An 18,886-nucleotide genomic window follows, 5' to 3' on the forward strand; every position below is an offset into this window, starting at 1 on the left:
TTCTGCTGCTGACGGGGTTTTTTTTCTTATTGATGAGTCAGATGAATAACTTGTGCGGAATGTGGGAGGATTTGGAGAAACACTAAACATAACAAACGCACAAAATCCCCTCCTTTTCTTTTATTCTATTTTGCGTTATATTACTATTAATAGAGAACTATACAAAGAACTCTTTTCTGTGTATCACAGAGGATCAGCCACGTTTCCCTCCACCTTACCGTCCTGTGTCTGTAACACAGGAACTGTCCAGAGCAGTAGCAACTCTCAGTTCCTATCACGGACTGAGGTGTCAGAGTGGAAAAATTACATTGCTTCCTGCAGAACATACAGCAGCTGATAAGTACTAAAAGACATGAGATTTTTGTAAATAGAAGTGATTCACTAATCTGAATAACTTTTTGACACCCTCAGTTATAATGACCCTCAGTTTTGGATAGTTGCTGTTGTAGTTATTAGAGATGAGTGAAGCTTGAGCATGCTCCAGTCCGGAGTGTGCAGCATTTTATTACTGGTGACTGAATAAGTAGGATGCAGCCCTAAAGCTGCATGAAAAATATGGATACACCCAATGATTGTTTCATTTATGAGAGTAAACAGACCTGGTGGCTTCATGAAAGATGTTCCCAGATGTCAACCCTAAGGCAGTTGGATGCATTCACCATCTAATAGGACTTATCCAGAGTATATAGCCCCCCAAATTCCTCTGATACCCAGGTTCACTTAGGAGGTCCAGGCTACTTTGACGTTGCATGCTTTGCTGCTGCTTCATTTTGAGAAGGGTTTAAAACATGTTACACTGAGGACACCAGACCCCTTAAAAGAGCAGTCCGGCAAAAATATTTAGTAAAGTATAGTATTGCCCACCAAAAGTAATACAAATTACCAATATACACTTATTATGAGAAATGCTTATAAAGTTCTTTTTTCCCTGCATTTACTACTGCATAAAGGCTTCACTTCCTGGATAAAATGGTGATGTCACTTCCTGGATAAAATGGTGATGTAATGCCCCAAATCCCAGAGCTGTGCGGGCTGTGGCTGCTGGAGAGGATGATGGCAGGGGGATGCTCAGTGTCCCTCCAGTGCCCTGTGTCCCTCAGTGTCCCCCTGCCATCATCCTCTCCAGCAGCCACAGCCTGCACAGCTCTGGGAGTCGGGTCGTGACATCACCATTTTATACAGGAAGTGAAGCCTTGATGCAGTAGTAAGTGCAGGGGAAAAGCACTTTATAAGCATTTCCCATAATAAGTGTATGTTGGTGATTTGTATAACTTTTTTTTTTTTGGGGGGGGGGGGGGGGAATACAACACATCAATAAAAAAATTTGCCTGACTTGTCCCTTAAGAGCTCAGATTCCTCCCCTAGAAAATAACTTTTTTGGAGGCAATTCCATTGGCCAGGCACATAAGTCAGTACTTCATTTAAATCTTTTAATGAGAAAATGACAGTAGGAGACTATATACAATATAATCTGTCTAGGGCCATATAGATCTATTTGGAGAGAAGATGAGTCTTTAGGCATCTGGCCACGTACTTATACCCTTTGAAGGTCTGAGGACAGGGTTTTCAGGTGTCTACATAATCTTTATCCTGATGACTAAAAGAAAGTATCCAGGTGCTACATAATTTAAGAGAGAGTCCAGTAGGGATAAGAGGTCATTTCACAAGGTCAGGATCTACATTGTAGGCTATGGGTCTCCAAACTGCGACCCTCCAGCTGTGGCAATATTACATTTCCCATCATGCCTGGACAGTCAAATCCAAAGCTTTAGCTGTCCGGGCATGATGGAAATTGTGGTTTTGCAACAGCTGCAGGGCCACGGGTTGGAGACCCACGTTGTAGGCAGAACAGAATCCCTCTGAAATATATTTGAAAGCTAGGCTAGTCTATTAAGGGTCGTTTTAGACCTACAGATTTGTTGGCCACGTGGGCCGCAAAAGAACTCTGATCAGACAGATCAGTGGCTGGTTTGCAGTGCCTTTACATAGCACAACAAATTAAGGGTCCATATAACTATTATACCTCCTGCAGTCAGGTAAAATGATCAGGACCCCAGTTGTCACTCGCTGTATGTCATATGTCAATAAGGGGTTAAATGGGTATTTAAAAAAAAGTTTTAAAATCAACTGGCATCAGAAAGTTATACATACAGATTTATCATTTTGCATCTATTTAAAAAAAAAAGTAAGCCTTCCAATACTTATCAGCTTCTGTATGTCCTACAGGAAGTTGAGTTTTTATTCCAGTCTGACACAGTGCTCTCTGCTGCCACTTCTGTCTGTAACAGGAACTGTCCAGAGCAGGAGAGGTTTTCTATAGGGATTTGCTGCTGCTCTGGACAGTTCCTGACATGGACAGAGGTGGCAGCAGAGAGCACTGTGTTAGACTAAAATGAAAGCTTCACTTTCTGCAGGACATACAGCAGTTGATAAGTACTGGAAGACTTGAGATTTTTAGATAGAAGTAATTTACAAATCTTTATAACTTTCTGACCCTGACATTTTTTTAATTCAGACTACCCCTTTAATTCCTGCATTTTAAAATTTGTAGATATAAGTGTTCTATCAATATGCAGCACAAGATATTTGCCAGGAATGATTGTTTCTAAGTCTGTATAAAGCCAATATTAATCCATAATTCATGAACCCTGCTAGCTATACAGTGCCAGTAAATGAATATGCTCAGTGTAGAGTATTGGCCGCCCACATCCCATTAATGCATATTAATAATGATACTAAATTTATTGTAGAGATGTGAGAGAGAACTCATTAACAACGCTATTCATTGTGAATACATAGCTTACCATTTACCATGTTACAGCTGTTTTCCCCTAGGTTGTGCTATCAGTGAAGTGGATGGAAACCCTAAGGACTAAGCCATATGAACTGTACCTTGGGAGTTGGATGTAATGGAATGATCAATGTTGGACCCCGGGAAGGAAACAATCCTGAAAGCCTACCATCAATCCATATAAAAGATGTCACTTTCAATTATCTAAAAATTGTGTTCAAAACCACTAAAAGCATTATCCTTCTCTGGATGTTATGATATGTGTATGGGAATAACACACACAAAACTGATAGATAGTAATACCCATAAATACTTAATGCCTGAGATCTCCAATTGTAGGCCGACATATATAAAAGCACTAAAATAGAAAAATAAAACTGACCAGTCTTAATAATAATGAAAGAAGTATAATCCCACCCCACTAGCTTCTTATTGCAAATCATGACGTTTAGTGAAGCATCAGAGTAATGCCGTGCCTGTTTTGACCCGTTAGTGTCACTTGGTGATTATATCTCTCAGTCTATTTAATCCACCTCAAAATAAAGGTAAAATACGTCTGTAATTTTAAGGGTATAATACAGCTGTATTTTTCAATATATGGCTATGTTCCCACTAAGTTATAATATCATGAGAAGGCAGCCGTCTTGTTAAATAGACGGCTGCCAATAATGGTCGTTATTAATGGCCGTCTATGTTACAAGACAGCCGCCTTCCCTGATAATGTGGGAACATTTATTAAGTCAGGTGTTTATTACGCCGGGCTTACAAAAGTCCCTGCAGTGCCGGAGCTTTGAGGATTTATGCAGAGGCGCACTGTCTCTACATAAAACCTGTGCGCACGGAGCCTGTCCGTGCGGACAAAGGTTCACTGTCATTTTTCCTCTGGAAAATAGCGATAGCGACGGTCTGGAAGTGGAAGTGGCACACCGCCGCTATCTCCTATGGGCGCTAATAGCGCTGGCAGCGAGGAGCAAGCGAGAGCTGATCTGGCAGGCCGGCGCTTGCTTGCTCCTAAACATCGGCCCGTGTTTAATTCCTCTGTTCCTTTTTTGGAAACCAATTCTTGCGACTTTAAACTTGCGAACCTGCAGCTCGCAACAGATTTGGCCATCAGTCTAAGGTGTACGGTGCCCACCCAAAAACAACCACTGACAGATGATGTCAATGGTGATAGGGATTGGCTGATGGCTGAATGTTCAGTCATCAGTTATTGAAGGTATATGGGGACCTAACAGTCCTTTTATACAAGCAGAATCATCCTGATCTGGCAGTTCAGTGTTCGTGTAATGATCCTTTTATATAGCTCAATGATTATACAGACCATCACTTGCTTCATTGTCATCATGTACAGCGGCTTATCACTGGGTGTATAATGCAGGGCAATAATGGCCCTGTATAGCCAAATATTACCCATTGTAAAAGGCCAATAAACCTTTAGGTCTCTATGTGGCTTTGGTACAAATGTTCCTGATTTTTTTTTACTCATTCACCTGGTCAATGGACGGTCTTCCAATCTGGTAGCACAGAAAGAAGGGAACAATTTTCACCGCCCTTTTGGATAATAGTTTTCTTCCATCCTTGAATACTCAGACACAGCGGCTGAACAGGCTCCTTCTGCAATGGGACGCCTTTCACTAGGTTCTGTAACTTTTGCCTAGGACAGATTGTAAACCAAGTAGGGTATCTCACAGGAGTATCTGGGGATATGCTACCATCCTTTCACCACTTCCCATTTCTGTGTTGTTATTTACAGCCACCTAGGATAGACTACATTTCCGCAAAATTGTCCTCACGTCCAATTTACCCAAAATATTTTATTGAATATGGCACGATACTATGTTTTGTGCCAGTCATCTGTCAGCATAAAAAAATATCTGTGCTCCACTTTGTGAGGCTATACTATTGTTGTACTGTTATTCAACAACTATCTAACCACTTCCTACTACAGCTCGAATATTGTTACATAGACTTGGTGCTTTTTACTTCTCAGACTTGCTGTTTAACACATCTGGAGGGAGGAGCGGTAATTATAGAATAAAGAGATTACTGAATCTAAGAGTTTTATCCCAACATTTATCTCTATAAAAACCCTTTAATCTGGTGCTGAAGCAGAGGCAACATTAACTGTATAGTCTGCTGACGTCTGTAAACCACTGTCTGTAGGTGAATATGAATTATAGCACAGATAATTCAAGGGAAACAACCATCATAGTATATATATATATATATATATATATATATATATATATATATATATATATCTATATATCAATACTAGACTAAACACTACGGATAGTGTGCTGAAGATGAGGGTAATTTTTTACCTTCCTCAGTGCAGTTTTCTGGTTATTTGCAGGTTATTTTATACACTAATGAGGTGTTTTGGTGCACTGGGCATAATACCACCATGCCCAGTGCACCGCTCCACAACAGCTGGCCCACCTAATAAATGTTGGAGCATCGCTCTGCTAATATTCATTAGGTGGGGCGGATCGGGCAGGGCAAAATGGTGCACCCCAAGTAGTCCCGCCCCCAGTGCACCAAAATGCCTCATTAGCATATGAAATAACCCACAAATATCTTGAGAACTGTGCTGAGGATCGAGGTAAGAAACTCACCTACATCCTCAGGGCCCCATGTGCTTTAGGGCCATATCAGCTAGATGCTTCTAGATGCTTCCTTTTAAAACTTTAAAGGGGAACTCAACATAAGGAAAAAAAAATTCTATTTAAAGTACATTAAAAGTTATATATATATATATATATATATATATATATATATATATATATATGTGTGTGTGTGTGTGTGTGTGTGTGTGTGTGTGTCTAAATAATGTATTACCATATCTGTACAGTTCTGCCACACTGGTAGCTGATAGAAATCCAGGAAGTGAAGAAAAATGGCCTCTGTGCCAATTTACAATGTCTCCTGCTCCCTCTGCTTTCCCACCTTAGGAAACAAATGCCTACACATTGTGTGTGTTTGCTGAGCACAGGCTGATGATGCAGACGGGGGCAGGGCGTGATCTCACAGGAGGCTTGGCTGGATCCCCCAATCCCCTGGGTAATTCACCATCTCTGACCGGCCAGAAGCAGCTGCTGCAAGGACTGTAGACTGTGATGAACAGCTGATGGAAAGCATTGCAGTACTGCATTCTGGGAACTGCTGAATCAGGAAGTACAGAAACAAAATACAGAACAAAATCCCCAAAACAAATGGATTTTTGGTAGTTTCAAAACTGGGATAGATAGGTAAGTAATGCGTAATGCTTCTGCAGAAGTTAAATTTTTTTTTTTACCTCTGCCTGGAGTTCCCCTTTAACGCTTAAACTTTTCATTTTCTGTAAGTTTCTGACACTATGCTTGTATTTGTTATTTCTAAGAGTTATTCCAGCATTTTTTTTTTTGTATATTTGTAGGAGAAAGACCTACTAAAAGAAAAAAGAAACAAACCATACAGTACAAAGACAAATATGTAAGGGAACGACATAGACTCCTGCATTTGTGTATAAAACATTGTCCCTTCATAGATATAATGTACAAGCTGCTGTGTCTATGCAGATAACCCAACATTCACTCAATAATTTGTTTACTTTCACATCTTGTGATTTTTATAATTTCATTTTGTTTATTACATTCACCAGTAACCAACAGAAAGTCAATTCCTGCCACGTGGTGCCCGTCACTTGCCCCCTAAACAGATCTGCATGTTAATACTGTGTCGGAGCAAAGGTCAACCTACAAAGCATTCTTTTATTAATACACAGTGGTGGAATTATTTCATAGCGAAAATGTTCATGTTTCCAGCCATGGCTGTAGAAGAACCGAAGAATGTTGAGTGCTGTCTCATTGTGAACACAGTGAAAAAATAATCCTCCTGACACAGAGACTTATTAAGGCCGATGTGCAAGGTCGACAAGCTCTGATCTTGCAGATTGATGGAATGTGAGAGAAATTGGAAAGATCATCCTATAACAAAAGATGATCATTTTTTTAGCAGGTCACAGGTCAAAATGAAGCGATCAGCCGAGGAGTATTTGCTCGGATACCAGCTGATTGCTGGCTCTACTACACGGGGAGATAATGGGCTGTTCTACTGGGGGAATTTATCAATAGTTTCTGGGTAATTGTTTACATTTTTTGCACATTTTACAGGACAACTCCAACAATTTGCTTTTTTAGCTTATTTAACCTAAAAAAGCCCCATTGCCCCCCTTTCTCACCCCGACCCCCCTCTGGAAGTGATAAAAAGTATAGATACCCAATAACTGTCGACCAAGTCCTCTTCTCCCAGGCGCTATCTTATGTTGATGTTGTCAAAGCTGGGGACGGGCCTGGTCTTTTAGTAAAGTCAATGGGAGAGGAAAAGGCTGCTGGTGCACTTGCCTTTCATTGGCTGGAGCGGATCACATGGCTTCTAGCTTGCTCAGCCCTGTTTGCTCCCATTCACTTAACTAGAACCTGGAAGTGAGAGAGTTCCGAAGACGCCAGCCGGAGATGATGGGGACACGGCTGGCGGGAGATATAAGCGGCGATTGTCACCGGAGAGATGGTGAGTATGAAGTGTGTGTGTGTGTCTGTGTTTCTTGTTTTTTCCTGTCCCGCCGGAGTTATCCTTTAAGCACTCGCTTATTTGCTCAAAAATTTGCAACTTTTCCTTTGTTTTGTGCAAAAAAATTGCTGCCTAAATATTGTGACTTTTTTTTACACTGGTTTTCTGGTAAAAACATCTTATGCATACACAGAAAGATGTTGCTGATCCACATTCTTATCATCAGATGAGTGTAGCGTTAGGGTATCAGGCCTAGCAGATGCTCTGGTTCTCTACAGCTTAGTTTTTGATAAGACTGGATTAGTTTACTCCATCAGTATGGGACGACGGAGCTAAAACTACCCGACTCTTTATCGTCGTCTATGGCCAGGTATGAAAACACGTCAGTCATTGTAAAAGACATTTTATGCTCATTTCTGGAACAATACCAATCTCTATAAGAACAACAGGATATGGTTAGACATCAGTTTACAACAGACTTCAGCTTAACACAGAATGGTAAGATGCATCTTACCACATATATAGGTTTCTAAAGCTTTTCAGGAGAAGAAGAAATGCTTCACCTTAACTCAGTATATCCAATGTAGACATGTCACAGGAGATGTGTTCGAGGGGGTGTACATCTCACCTAGGCTGATACATAGTGTGAGATGGTAAGTCCAGGAGGGATCTGTTGCTCAGCAGTGTTATGCTGCTGAGTTATTATTTATTTTTACCGGGCCTGGATTTACATGGAATGGCAGGTAGGTTTTGGTAGTGGGACTTGCCATTCCCTCCCCCCGATCCAGTTTGGGTTTTGCCATCAGGTGAGCAATCAGCCTGAGAAGGTAAGAGCTCCACAGAGATGCAGGTGGGGGCTCTCAGACAGGAGTAAACAGCCTGCATGCTGTGTTTCCTGGGAGCAAGGAGTTCTATCACTGCTGGGGCCTGTTCACACCCCGCAATACTGCCGACTGAAGTGTCAGAGAGGTAACCTGCTGTGTTAGTTAGCGCCCAGACGGGCAAGACCTTTTTGTTTTGTTCTTAAAGCGCAGTGTTGCTATATTTCTGTTATGGACTGTTTATGCTGCAAATAAACGCCAAGCTGTTATTTTACAAGTCCAAGTCTGCTGTGAACTGTGTCCAAACACACCATCCCCCGGGAAGATCCCTACAATTGGTGCTGCGGAGCGGGCAAAACGGTTGCTAGGGGCAACGGTGTGCATCAATTTGGCTACAGCTGCGTATGTCCTGGGTGAAGGCTGCGGCTTCACTCCAAAAACAGTCAAGCAACATGGAGGAGATGATGAAGCAGTTAATGCAAGTGAGTGTGCAACAACAACAGGCTCTGACAGACGCTAACCTGCGCCATGAACAGGCTCTGACAGACGCTAACCTACGCCATGAACAGGCTAATAGGCAGCAACAACAGGCTCTGACAGACGCCAATCTGCGCCATGAACAGACAATGGCTGCACATCAACAGGCAATGGCTCAACAACAGAAACTCATTGAGCACCTGATAGCAAAGCAAGAGGCGTCTGCAGGTGCTAATCCCCAGCTGGTGGCAGCAGCCGCGCCAGAGACTTTGTCTGTGAGAAGAGCTGTGCAGCGTGCGCTGCAAAAGATGACTGCTGATGACGATGTTGAGGCCTACTTAACTGTCTTTGAGCGTGTGGCTGAGCGAGAAAAGTTACCCTCCACTGAGTGGGCAGAGGTCATTGCTCCCTATTTAACAGGCGAACCTCAAAAGGCCTACTATGACCTCAGTGAGCAAGAGGTCAAGGACTACCCTCGGCTAAGAGCAGAGATACTTGCCCGACTAGGAGTTACTGCTGCTGTTCGTGCCCGGAGGGTCCGCAACTGGAGCTACAGTCTGGACAAGTCAGCGAGGTCCCAGATGTACGACCTGATTCATCTGGCAAGAAAATGGTTGGAGCCAGACACCTCTACTCCTGCACAGATCCTAGAGAGGGTCGTGATGGATCGCTACCTCCGCGCACTTCCTGCTGATCTGCAACGCTTGGTGGGACAAGGTGACCCTAAGAGTGCCGACGAACTTGTCAACCTTGTGGAGAGGTTCCAGGCGACCGAGGACTACCTCCGTGATGTTCCTGCAGCACCGTCACCTCCCCGGAGTGCCAGACCTGTGCCGTCAGCTGGTAAGAGACTTCCATCTATTGGGGGAGTGTGGAGGGGTGCTGATAGAGGGAAGAGCGCTCAGGAGGCGTCTCAGGGGCAAAAGACTGGTGGTGGTCCCCGGTGGCTAAGTGGCCCTAAAAAGGACTCCCTGCCAAGGAGACCAGGCCCTATCCAGTGCTGGAGATGCCATGAGACGGGACATATGTCTGCCCATTGCCCTCTTACCACTGAGCCCATGGAGTGTGACGCTAGCCGGCGTCAGTCGCTATTTGCGGAGCCGTCTTTTGTTGCAGTCACTGGACTAGAGACTGAACCACAAGTCTGCAACATTACGGTAAATGACTTTCCTGTTAAGGCGTTGCTGGACTCAGGAAGCCTTGTCACCTTGGTGCATGCCAGCCTGGTGACTGGGGACTTTGTGCCAGCAAGACATATGAGTGTGGTATGCATACATGGTGATACAAAGGTTTACCCTATAGTACGGGCTAATGTCGGGACTGAACTAGGCGCTGTACAATATGAAGTGGGTGTGGTTAAAAATCTTATGCATAATGTGATATTGGGGCGTGATTTTCCTTTGTTCTGGGCTCTATGGGGAAAACAACAATCCCCTGAAAGGAGTGAGGAGACCCCTAAGTCTATTGCATTACCCACGGTAAATGATAAAAATGTACAGGATGAAAATGATGCTTTTCCTTTGCAGGTCCTGGCTGGTGAGGAAGAGGCTCCTCCCACTGCGCAGAATGTTCCAGACTTAGAGGTGTCTAGGGATAATTTTGGTACTGCACAATTACAGGACCCCACTCTCAAAAATGCGAGAGAGCAGGTCACTGTTATGAAGGGGGTACCTCAGGAACCAGAAGCTGAGAAAAAATTTCCACATTTTTCTATGACTAATGATCTCTTCTATAGAGTCACTAAGATTAATGATGAGGTGGTGGAACAGCTTCTGGTGCCTAAGTCGTACCGGCGTCAGGTACTCGACATGGCCCATAATCATGTCCTTGGGGGCCACTTGGGGACAGATAAAACACAGGAGAGAGTCCTCCAGAGGTTTTATTGGCCTGCGATTTATGCTGACATAAAAAAAATACTGTGAGTCGTGCCCCACATGTCAGCTTAGCGCTCCAGTGTCGCATTTTCGCAGTCCCTTGGTCCCACTCCCCATCATAGAGGTACCTTTTGACCGGATCGCAATGGACTTGGTGGGTCCCATTGTAAAGTCGGCTAGGGGACACCAGTACATTCTAGTGGTGTTGGACTACGCGACCCGCTATCCTGAGGCTGTACCCCTAAGAAACACTGCCTCTAAAACAATTGCACGGGAATTGTTTTATATGTTTTCCAGGGTGGGGATCCCCAAGGAAATCTTGACTGACCAAGGTACCCCATTTGTGTCAAAGGTGATGAAAGAGCTATGCAAACTGTTTAAAATCTCACACCTACGTACCTCTGTATATCACCCACAGACAGACGGGTTAGTGGAGAGGTTTAATAAAACCCTGAAACATATGTTAAAAAAAGTGGTGGAAAAGGATGGTCGTGATTGGGATCACTTACTACCATACCTGATGTTTTCTATTAGGGAAGTACCCCAAGCGTCCACAGGGTTCTCTCCCTTCGAGTTGGTCTATGGTCGTCACCCGAGGGGTTTATTGGATATAGCGAAAGAGACATGGGAAAGTGAGTCCACCCCATACAAGAGTGTTATAGAGCATGTAGCACAAATGCAGGACCGTATAGCCACTGTAATGCCCCTAGTAAGGGAACACCTCCAGAGGGCGCAAGAGGGCCAAAGCAGAATTTACAATCGTTCTGCAAGAATCAGGACATTTAGCCCAGGTGACCGGGTACTCATACTTGTTCCCACGGTAGAAAGCAAATTCTTAGCAAAGTGGCAGGGTCCCTATGAAATTGTAGAGAAGATCAGTGAGGTCAACTACAAGGTACACCAACCAGGTAGAAGGAAGCCGTTCCAAGTTTATCACATAAACTTGATCAAGCCCTGGAAAGACAGGGAATCCTTGGTGGCGACAAAGCCTGTTGGTCATCTGTCACCACCAATCCCTCCGGTCAGGATTGGTGACACTCTATCAGTGTCCCAGAAGCAGGAAGCTAAGGAGTTCCTGCAGAGAAATAAAGACAAGTTTTCTGACCTACCAGGGCGTACGCATCTCATTAGTCATCATATTGAAACTGAGCCTAGAAGCAGAGTAAACCTGAAGCCCTATAGGATACCAGAAGCACGGAGGGAGGCGGTATCATCCGAGGTAAAACGTATGCTTGACCTAGGAGTCATTGAGGTATCCCAGAGCGAGTGGTCCAGCCCGATTGTGTTAATCCCAAAGCCCAATGGAACTTGGAGGTTCTGTAATGACTTTAGAAAGTTAAATGAGATCTCCAAGTTCGATGCCTACCCCATGCCCAGGGTAGATGAGTTGATAGAAAGGATGGGTAATGCCAGGTACATAACTACCCTCGATCTCACTAAGGGCTACTGGCAGATCCCACTCACTCCTAAGGCTAGAGAGAAGACTGCATTCTCCACCCCTGATGGGCTCTTCCAATACGTAGTGATGCCATTCGGGTTACATGGAGCCCCTGCCACTTTTCAGAGGTTGATGGACCTGATTCTGCGACCACATCGTGATTACTCTGCTGCCTACCTCGATGATGTGGTCATTTTTAGCCCTGATTGGGAAAGTCACCTCTGTAAGGTCCAGGCGGTGTTAGATGCCATAAGTGATGCGGGGTTAACCATCAATGCAGAGAAGTGTGCACTAGCCTTAGAGGAGGCCAAATACTTGGGCTACATTATTGGAAGGGGGTTAGTGAAACCACAACTAAATAAAATTGAGGCAATACAGAATTGGCCTCAACCCCTCACAAAGAAACAGGTCAGAGCTTTCCTGGGTATTACGGGCTATTACCGAAGGTTTGTGCCAAATTTTGCTTCAGTTGCAGCCCCACTAACTGACCTGACAAAGGGTGCGAAGTCCGCAATGGTGACATGGACTCCAGAGGCTGAGAAGGCTTTTCAAAGCCTTAAGTCTGCCCTGTGCCAACAACCTGTGCTAGTTACCCCTGACTTTAGGCGAGAGTTTCTAGTACAGACAGACGCCTCTAATACAGGGTTAGGTGCCGTCCTCTCACAGGTCGTGAATGGCGAGGAGCACCCGGTGATGTACTTGAGTAGGAAGCTATCCCCGGCCGAGAAAAACTACGCCATTGTTGAGCGAGAGTGTCTGGCAGTGAAATGGGCCCTAGAATCCCTGAGGTACTACTTGCTAGGCAGAAAATTTAAGCTAGTGACCGACCATGCCCCCCTAACATGGATGAAAATAAACAAGGAGAAGAATGCGAGGGTGACTAGGTGGTTTCTGTCCCTACAAAACTTCAATTTCACTGTGGAACACCGGCCAGGGAAATTACAGGCGAATGCTGACGCCCTATCAAGGGTACACTGTCTGTGGGGACAAAATGCTCAGCCCTCCGGTCTGAAAAAGAGGGGGGGGATATGTAGACTTGTCACAGGAGATGTGTTCGAGGGGGTGTACATCTCACCTAGGCTGATGCATAGTGTGAGATGGTAAGTCCAGGAGGGATCTGTTGCTCAGCAGTGTTATGCTGCTGAGTTATTATTTATTTTTACCGGGCCTGGATTTACATGGAATGGCAGGTAGGTTTTGGTAGTGGGACTTGCCATTCCCTCCCCCCGATCCAGTTTGGGTTTTGCCATCAGGTGAGCAATCAGCCTGAGAAGGTAAGAGCTCCACAGAGATGCAGGTGGGGGCTCTCAGACAGGAGTAAACAGCCTGCATGCTGTGTTTCCTGGGAGCAAGGAGTTCTATCACTGCTGGGGCCTGTTCACACCCCGCAATACTGCCGACTGAAGTGTCAGAGAGGTAACCTGCTGTGTTAGTTAGCGCCCAGACGGGCAAGACCTTTTTGTTTTGTTCTTAAAGCGCAGTGTTGCTATATTTCTGTTATGGACTGTTTATGCTGCAAATAAACGCCAAGCTGTTATTTTACAAGTCCAAGTCTGCTGTGAACTGTGTCCAAACACACCATCCCCCGGGAAGATCCCTACACCAATAAAAGTAGTATTTTTTTCAACGATCCATAATTTATGAAGAAGGCAGGGATGGGCCATTTCTCTTTTGGAATCACGCATCAAAACAGCTAGACATATCCTTATATACAAGGAAATACAAGGATATACAATAGAAAACAAGTTTTTCTTATCCGGAGTTCCCCTTTAAGGTTGACTGCTTATGTTTGATCTGCTAAAACTCAGTGTTTAGCAGTATATGAAGGTTGGTGCGGCAGCACTGACTGGAGCAGAGGTGTCACAAAGATTAAAGGTCAGAGTAACCTTCTCCTCCCCAGGACATTATATGTGGCTACCACCTATGGTGTCTGCCTGTAATGTCTATCAACAATTAATCCATTAACTATTTATTAGCATTACACCTCATGGACCTCTACCTCAAGGCCCTCCTCTTCTGTCCCCTGGAGTGGAAGGGATGGTGTATTTTAATACAGAAAAGAGCAATGGCTGCAGAGAGGGCCCGCACAGGTACAAGGGTCTACAGGGTCCCTGTACCTGTGAGTTTTTGTACCGGCCGTTTATCTTAAGCTGCACCCCTGAATGTAGCCCTGGCCATATGCCACAGACTTTCACAATGCTACGCATTAAGGGCCTGTGGCAGTGAGTTATTTTAGGGGTATAGTAAAAACTTTCACTAGAGAAAGTTGGAAAATGTTATCACATTACTTCCTCACTAAATTTTCTTAAAAGGAAATAGTTTCTACACGGCTCCTTTAAATTATGACATCTTCCACATGTCTGTAGACCAGGAAACAGACACAATGGGTCTGATAGGACTTACAGAAGACTGAGACAGATTAGATTTATCACTAGAGAGGGGATATATTCTTCACGTCATACCTCACTATATTATACTTATGCTATATCTATTTAAAGTGAATATGACACAGAAACCAACCTTATTAAAGTGGTTCCATTCATATCAATGAGGGTCTTCCGAGACTCCTGGCAAATATGTGATTTTACTTGGACTCTATGCCCTTAAAGGGGGTATACACAAATATGCCCTTGCCTCCCAGTAAAGAAGAGTATGGCTGTTTCCATTCATATGGGATTGCCAATGATTCCAGAAATATTTTCTCTGTATAGCTAGCTAGTCTGTTAAAAACGTTAGTGCCCATTTGATAACTCATACATATCAAGAGTCTCAATACAAAGTATATACAAATGCCACCAAGCATCATCTATCGGGATCTGGTAAACCTCTCCATTACTATGATACAAGTTTACTAATAAAGACCAAAAATGCGCTAGTACTCCTGGTTCTGGAGGTCTCCCGCAGGAAAGTCTGCTTCCTGACCGGAGAGATATAAGGCTGAACTTTCCAGTGTGCTTAATGCTCATATCCTGTTTATTTGGGCACTGAACAGAGACAAGTCCTGGCACTAACATGAAGAGGTCTAATTGGTGTCTAACATGATAAACTACTAATCCAACATATTTATCAGTACTCAAGTAGGCCAGCATTTTAGATTACAGGACTCCGTATATATATATATATATATATATATATATATATATATATATATATATATATATATATATATATATATATATATGTACAGTAAAGCAGGCTGATTTTATATTACTGACCTATGGACATTTCACATACTGCAATGCCTTGTCAAGGCCTTCTGGGTAACTCCACCCCAATATTAAAGGGGTAGTTTAGCAACAAAAAAAATCTTTCAAATAAACTGGTGCCAGAGATTTGTAATTTGCTTCTATTTAAAAATCTCAAGTCCTCTAGTACTTATCAGCTGCTGTATCAGCTGAAGTGTCTTTGTGTCCTTAGCAGGAAGTAGACTATATTGATAATGACAAGTATAGGTCACACAGGCTCAGGCACACAGTGGTACCTTGGTTTAAGAGTAACTTGGATTGAGACGTTTTGCAAGAAGAGCTCACAGGTTTTCAAAATTGGAACTTTGTTTAAGAGCATTGCTTTGGTTTAAGAGCTCCCTGTACTGGGTGGGAGGGCGAGTGGAGGAGGGGCGTGGTCTGCACAGCAGGGTCTACAGCCCTGTACTCTGACTCAGGAAGTCTCCCTCACCTTCCAAATCATAGCTGATCTACTTCAGGCTGGGGGTTGCATCAGGGGACAGGACTATGGAGGTAATCTCTCCATAGCTGTAACCCCTCTATGTGCCCACATCTGCCCTGCTCATTCCTTCATGCTCCCTGCAGTCTCTGTTGGCCCTGTCAGGCAATGATTAAAAACACACATGAAATTTAAAAACACACATGAAATTATGTCAAATATTATTATTATTATTATTATTATTATTATTATTATTATGTTATTGCAAATTGTATTACTATATTGTTTTACTGGTCATTGGATTGTAACATGTTGAAACCTGTATTCATTTATTATGTGATAGATAACCCTAAACCGTAGATCTCCAGCAACTACAACTCCTATTATGCCCAGACAGCGTTTACAGGTGCGGAATCACTGTGATAAACAATACAAATAAATAAATAAATAAATAATAGCCAATGAGAAAAAAAAATCCATCTAATAAAAGAGTCTCTCTCTACATCGTTCTAATCTGAACGCAGAACGAACGTTCTCTTTCTGACAAGTGACCTGAGAAACAGCCGCGCACTCACAACGAGCGTCCGCTAGGTGGCGTGCATTCTTTTTTCATCAAGACTCACTCATGTAGCTGCCGGATACGTGGTATTACTCCGCCCAGTGTTACTGCGGCAACCAGAGGACGCTAAAGAGACGGCGCTGTCTCATGTATTCCTCCGCACGAACGAGTCCATTTATTAATGTAAGTACAGCGTGATGCGCGATGTGTGCATTGGGTTCTACAGGCTACATAGGAGAAGCGGTACCGCTGATAATATAACGTGTAACGTGACCCGGTGTCCTCATCTCACCTTAGCATGTAATGGCTGCAGGACACAGCGTGTTATATACGGGGGCTCTTCTCTCTGACCACATCATTAGCATTTGCTCTGATTCCTGAGTAATAATATGACGTCCATTACAACTTTCTGCTCTCTCCCTTTAAACTCAGCATGTTGTGACATGTGATCAAGGTAAAGTGATGGCAGCATGTCATGTGATCGCAACATGTGACGTGATTGCCGTATGAGATGTGATCGCAGCATGTCATGTGATCGACGTATGAGACGCTGTCGCAGCATGTGATGTGATCGCCGTATGAGATGTGATCGCAGCATGAGACGTGATCGCAGCATGTGATGTGATCGCCGTATGAGACGCTGTCGCAGCATGTGATGTGATCGCCGTATGAGATGTGATCGCAGCATGTGATGTGATCGCCGTATGAGACGCTGTCGCAGCATGTGATGTGATCGCCGTATAAGACGTGATCGCAGCATGTGATGTGATCGCAGCATGTCATGTGATCGCCGTATGAGACGCTGTCGCAGCATGTCATGTGATTGCCGTATGAGATGTGATCGCAACATGAAACTTGAATGCAGCATGAGACATGATCACAGCAGGATGTGAAATGATCGCAGTATGAGACATCGCAGCATATGACATGAATGCAGCATGAGACATGACTGCAGCGTGATGTGACTTGATCGCAGTATGTGACGTAATCGCAGCATGTTGTGGTATGGGACATGTGATCAAGGTAAAGTGATCGCAGCATGTCATGTGATCGCAGCATGAGACATGATCGCAGCATGATGTGACGTGATCGCAGTGTGAGATGTGATCGCAGCATGTGACGTAATCTTAGCATGCGTCGCTACTGCAATATGAGATATGATTGCAGCATGATGTGACGTGATCTCAGTTTGAGATGGGATCACGATATAAAACGTAATCCTAGCATGCGACGTTACTGCAATATGAGATATGATTGCAGAATGATGTGATGTGATCGCAGTATGAGATGTGATCGCAGTATGTGATGTAATCTTAGCATGCGACGTTACTGCAATATGAGATATGATTGCAGCATGATGTGATGTGATCGCAGTATAAGATTTGATCGCAGCATGTGACGTAATCTTAGCATGCGACGTTACTGCAATATGAGATATGATTGCAGCATGATGTGACATGATCGCAGTATGAGATGTGATCGCAGCATGTGACGTAATCCTAGCATGCGACGTTACTGCAATATGAGATATGATTGCAGCATGATGTGACGTGATCTCAGTTTGAGATGGGATCGTGATATGAAACGTAATCTCAGCATGTGACCGCAGTATGAGACATGATTGCCGAACAATATGATTTGATACCCGCAACTGCAGAAGTTGAATGTCACCCTAAGGCTACCAGGGAAACATGCATACAGCTCATGGTTAGATCCATGTTTTCCAGGACTTCCTAAGATGGCATCCAACTTCTGCAGCCACAAGGAATGAAACGCCAAGTGTTCGGGTTCGGAGAATATTGCTGAACCCGAACAGTTTGACAGGTCCGCTCAACACTAGTTGTGACTTTTGAAAATGCTTAAGGGTACAAACCCACTTGACGTATTTGCTGCGTGAATCAGTCTTAAAAATAAGCAGGCAAAACGCAGGTTGGCTTTATACAATTGTTCGGTGTTAAAATACGCAATTGCGTATTTTTGAAGCGTGAAGCTACATGCGTTTTTCGCACAGGTTGTTAACAACTGATGCTTTGCTAACAACAAGCTTCACGCTTCAAAAATACGCAATTGCGTATTTTAACGCAGAACAATTGTATAAAGCCAACCTGCGTTTTGCCTGCTTATTTTTAAGACTGATTCACGCAGCAAATACGTCAAGTGGGTTTGTACCCTAAAGGGGAATGGGACTTTTAATATTTATGGCCTATCATGGGGATAGGCCATCAAAATGTGATTGGAAGGGCCCATGTGCAACACCCTCACCATCAGCTGTTTGCCAGTTACTGTATCTCACTTGCTAATCACTTCTATAGGAGCTAAGATGCAGTAACCCAGCACGACCACTACACAATGTATGGAGCTGTCTGCTTCTTGTTTCCCCCTGGAGACTTTGGTAAAACTAATTTCATTTTCCTTGCAAATCTGATACTAACTGTACATTGCATCTGTAACATGTAAATAAATGTATCGAAATATAAACTAGAGGGTGAGGGTATAAGACAGGTTACGCCTGTTGTATGTGTTCACTATTACTGGCACGTACATGAGGATAATACTTGGGAACTGCCCAGCCACATCTCATCACAAGGTTGTCACAGCTGTCCATACATGATGAGAGAATGGTGCAATGCTTTAATAAGACACGCATATCACATGCCGCTTATTCTGCTGTTATTACATCTGATGTTGGGACTTGTCCAGTGAAATAATAAT

The 18,886-nt window shown here is 43.7% G+C and overlaps 1 protein-coding gene across 4 annotated transcripts in view; it reads left to right on the plus strand.

Annotated features, from left to right (window-relative positions):
• Nucleotides 1–16,175: 16,175 nt before the first annotated feature.
• The window catches only part of DLEC1 (DLEC1 cilia and flagella associated protein), a 35,926-nt gene continuing 33,215 nt past the window's right edge, over nucleotides 16,176–18,886 (plus strand). For 2 of the 4 annotated variants that reach the window (XM_069958826.1, XM_069958829.1), the window contains exon 1: nucleotides 16,658–16,714. In XM_069958826.1, coding sequence (XP_069814927.1) covers nucleotides 16,681–16,714 — 34 coding nt within the window. In that variant the 5' untranslated portion in view covers nucleotides 16,658–16,680. Of the gene's footprint in view, nucleotides 16,358–16,429; nucleotides 16,629–16,657; nucleotides 16,715–18,886 lie in introns of those variants that run through there. The other 2 variants (XM_069958827.1, XM_069958828.1) reach the window with 2 other exon arrangements.

This window comes from Dendropsophus ebraccatus, chromosome 2, assembly GCF_027789765.1.
Source record: "Dendropsophus ebraccatus isolate aDenEbr1 chromosome 2, aDenEbr1.pat, whole genome shotgun sequence".
Lineage (NCBI taxonomy): Eukaryota > Metazoa > Chordata > Amphibia > Anura > Hylidae > Dendropsophus > Dendropsophus ebraccatus.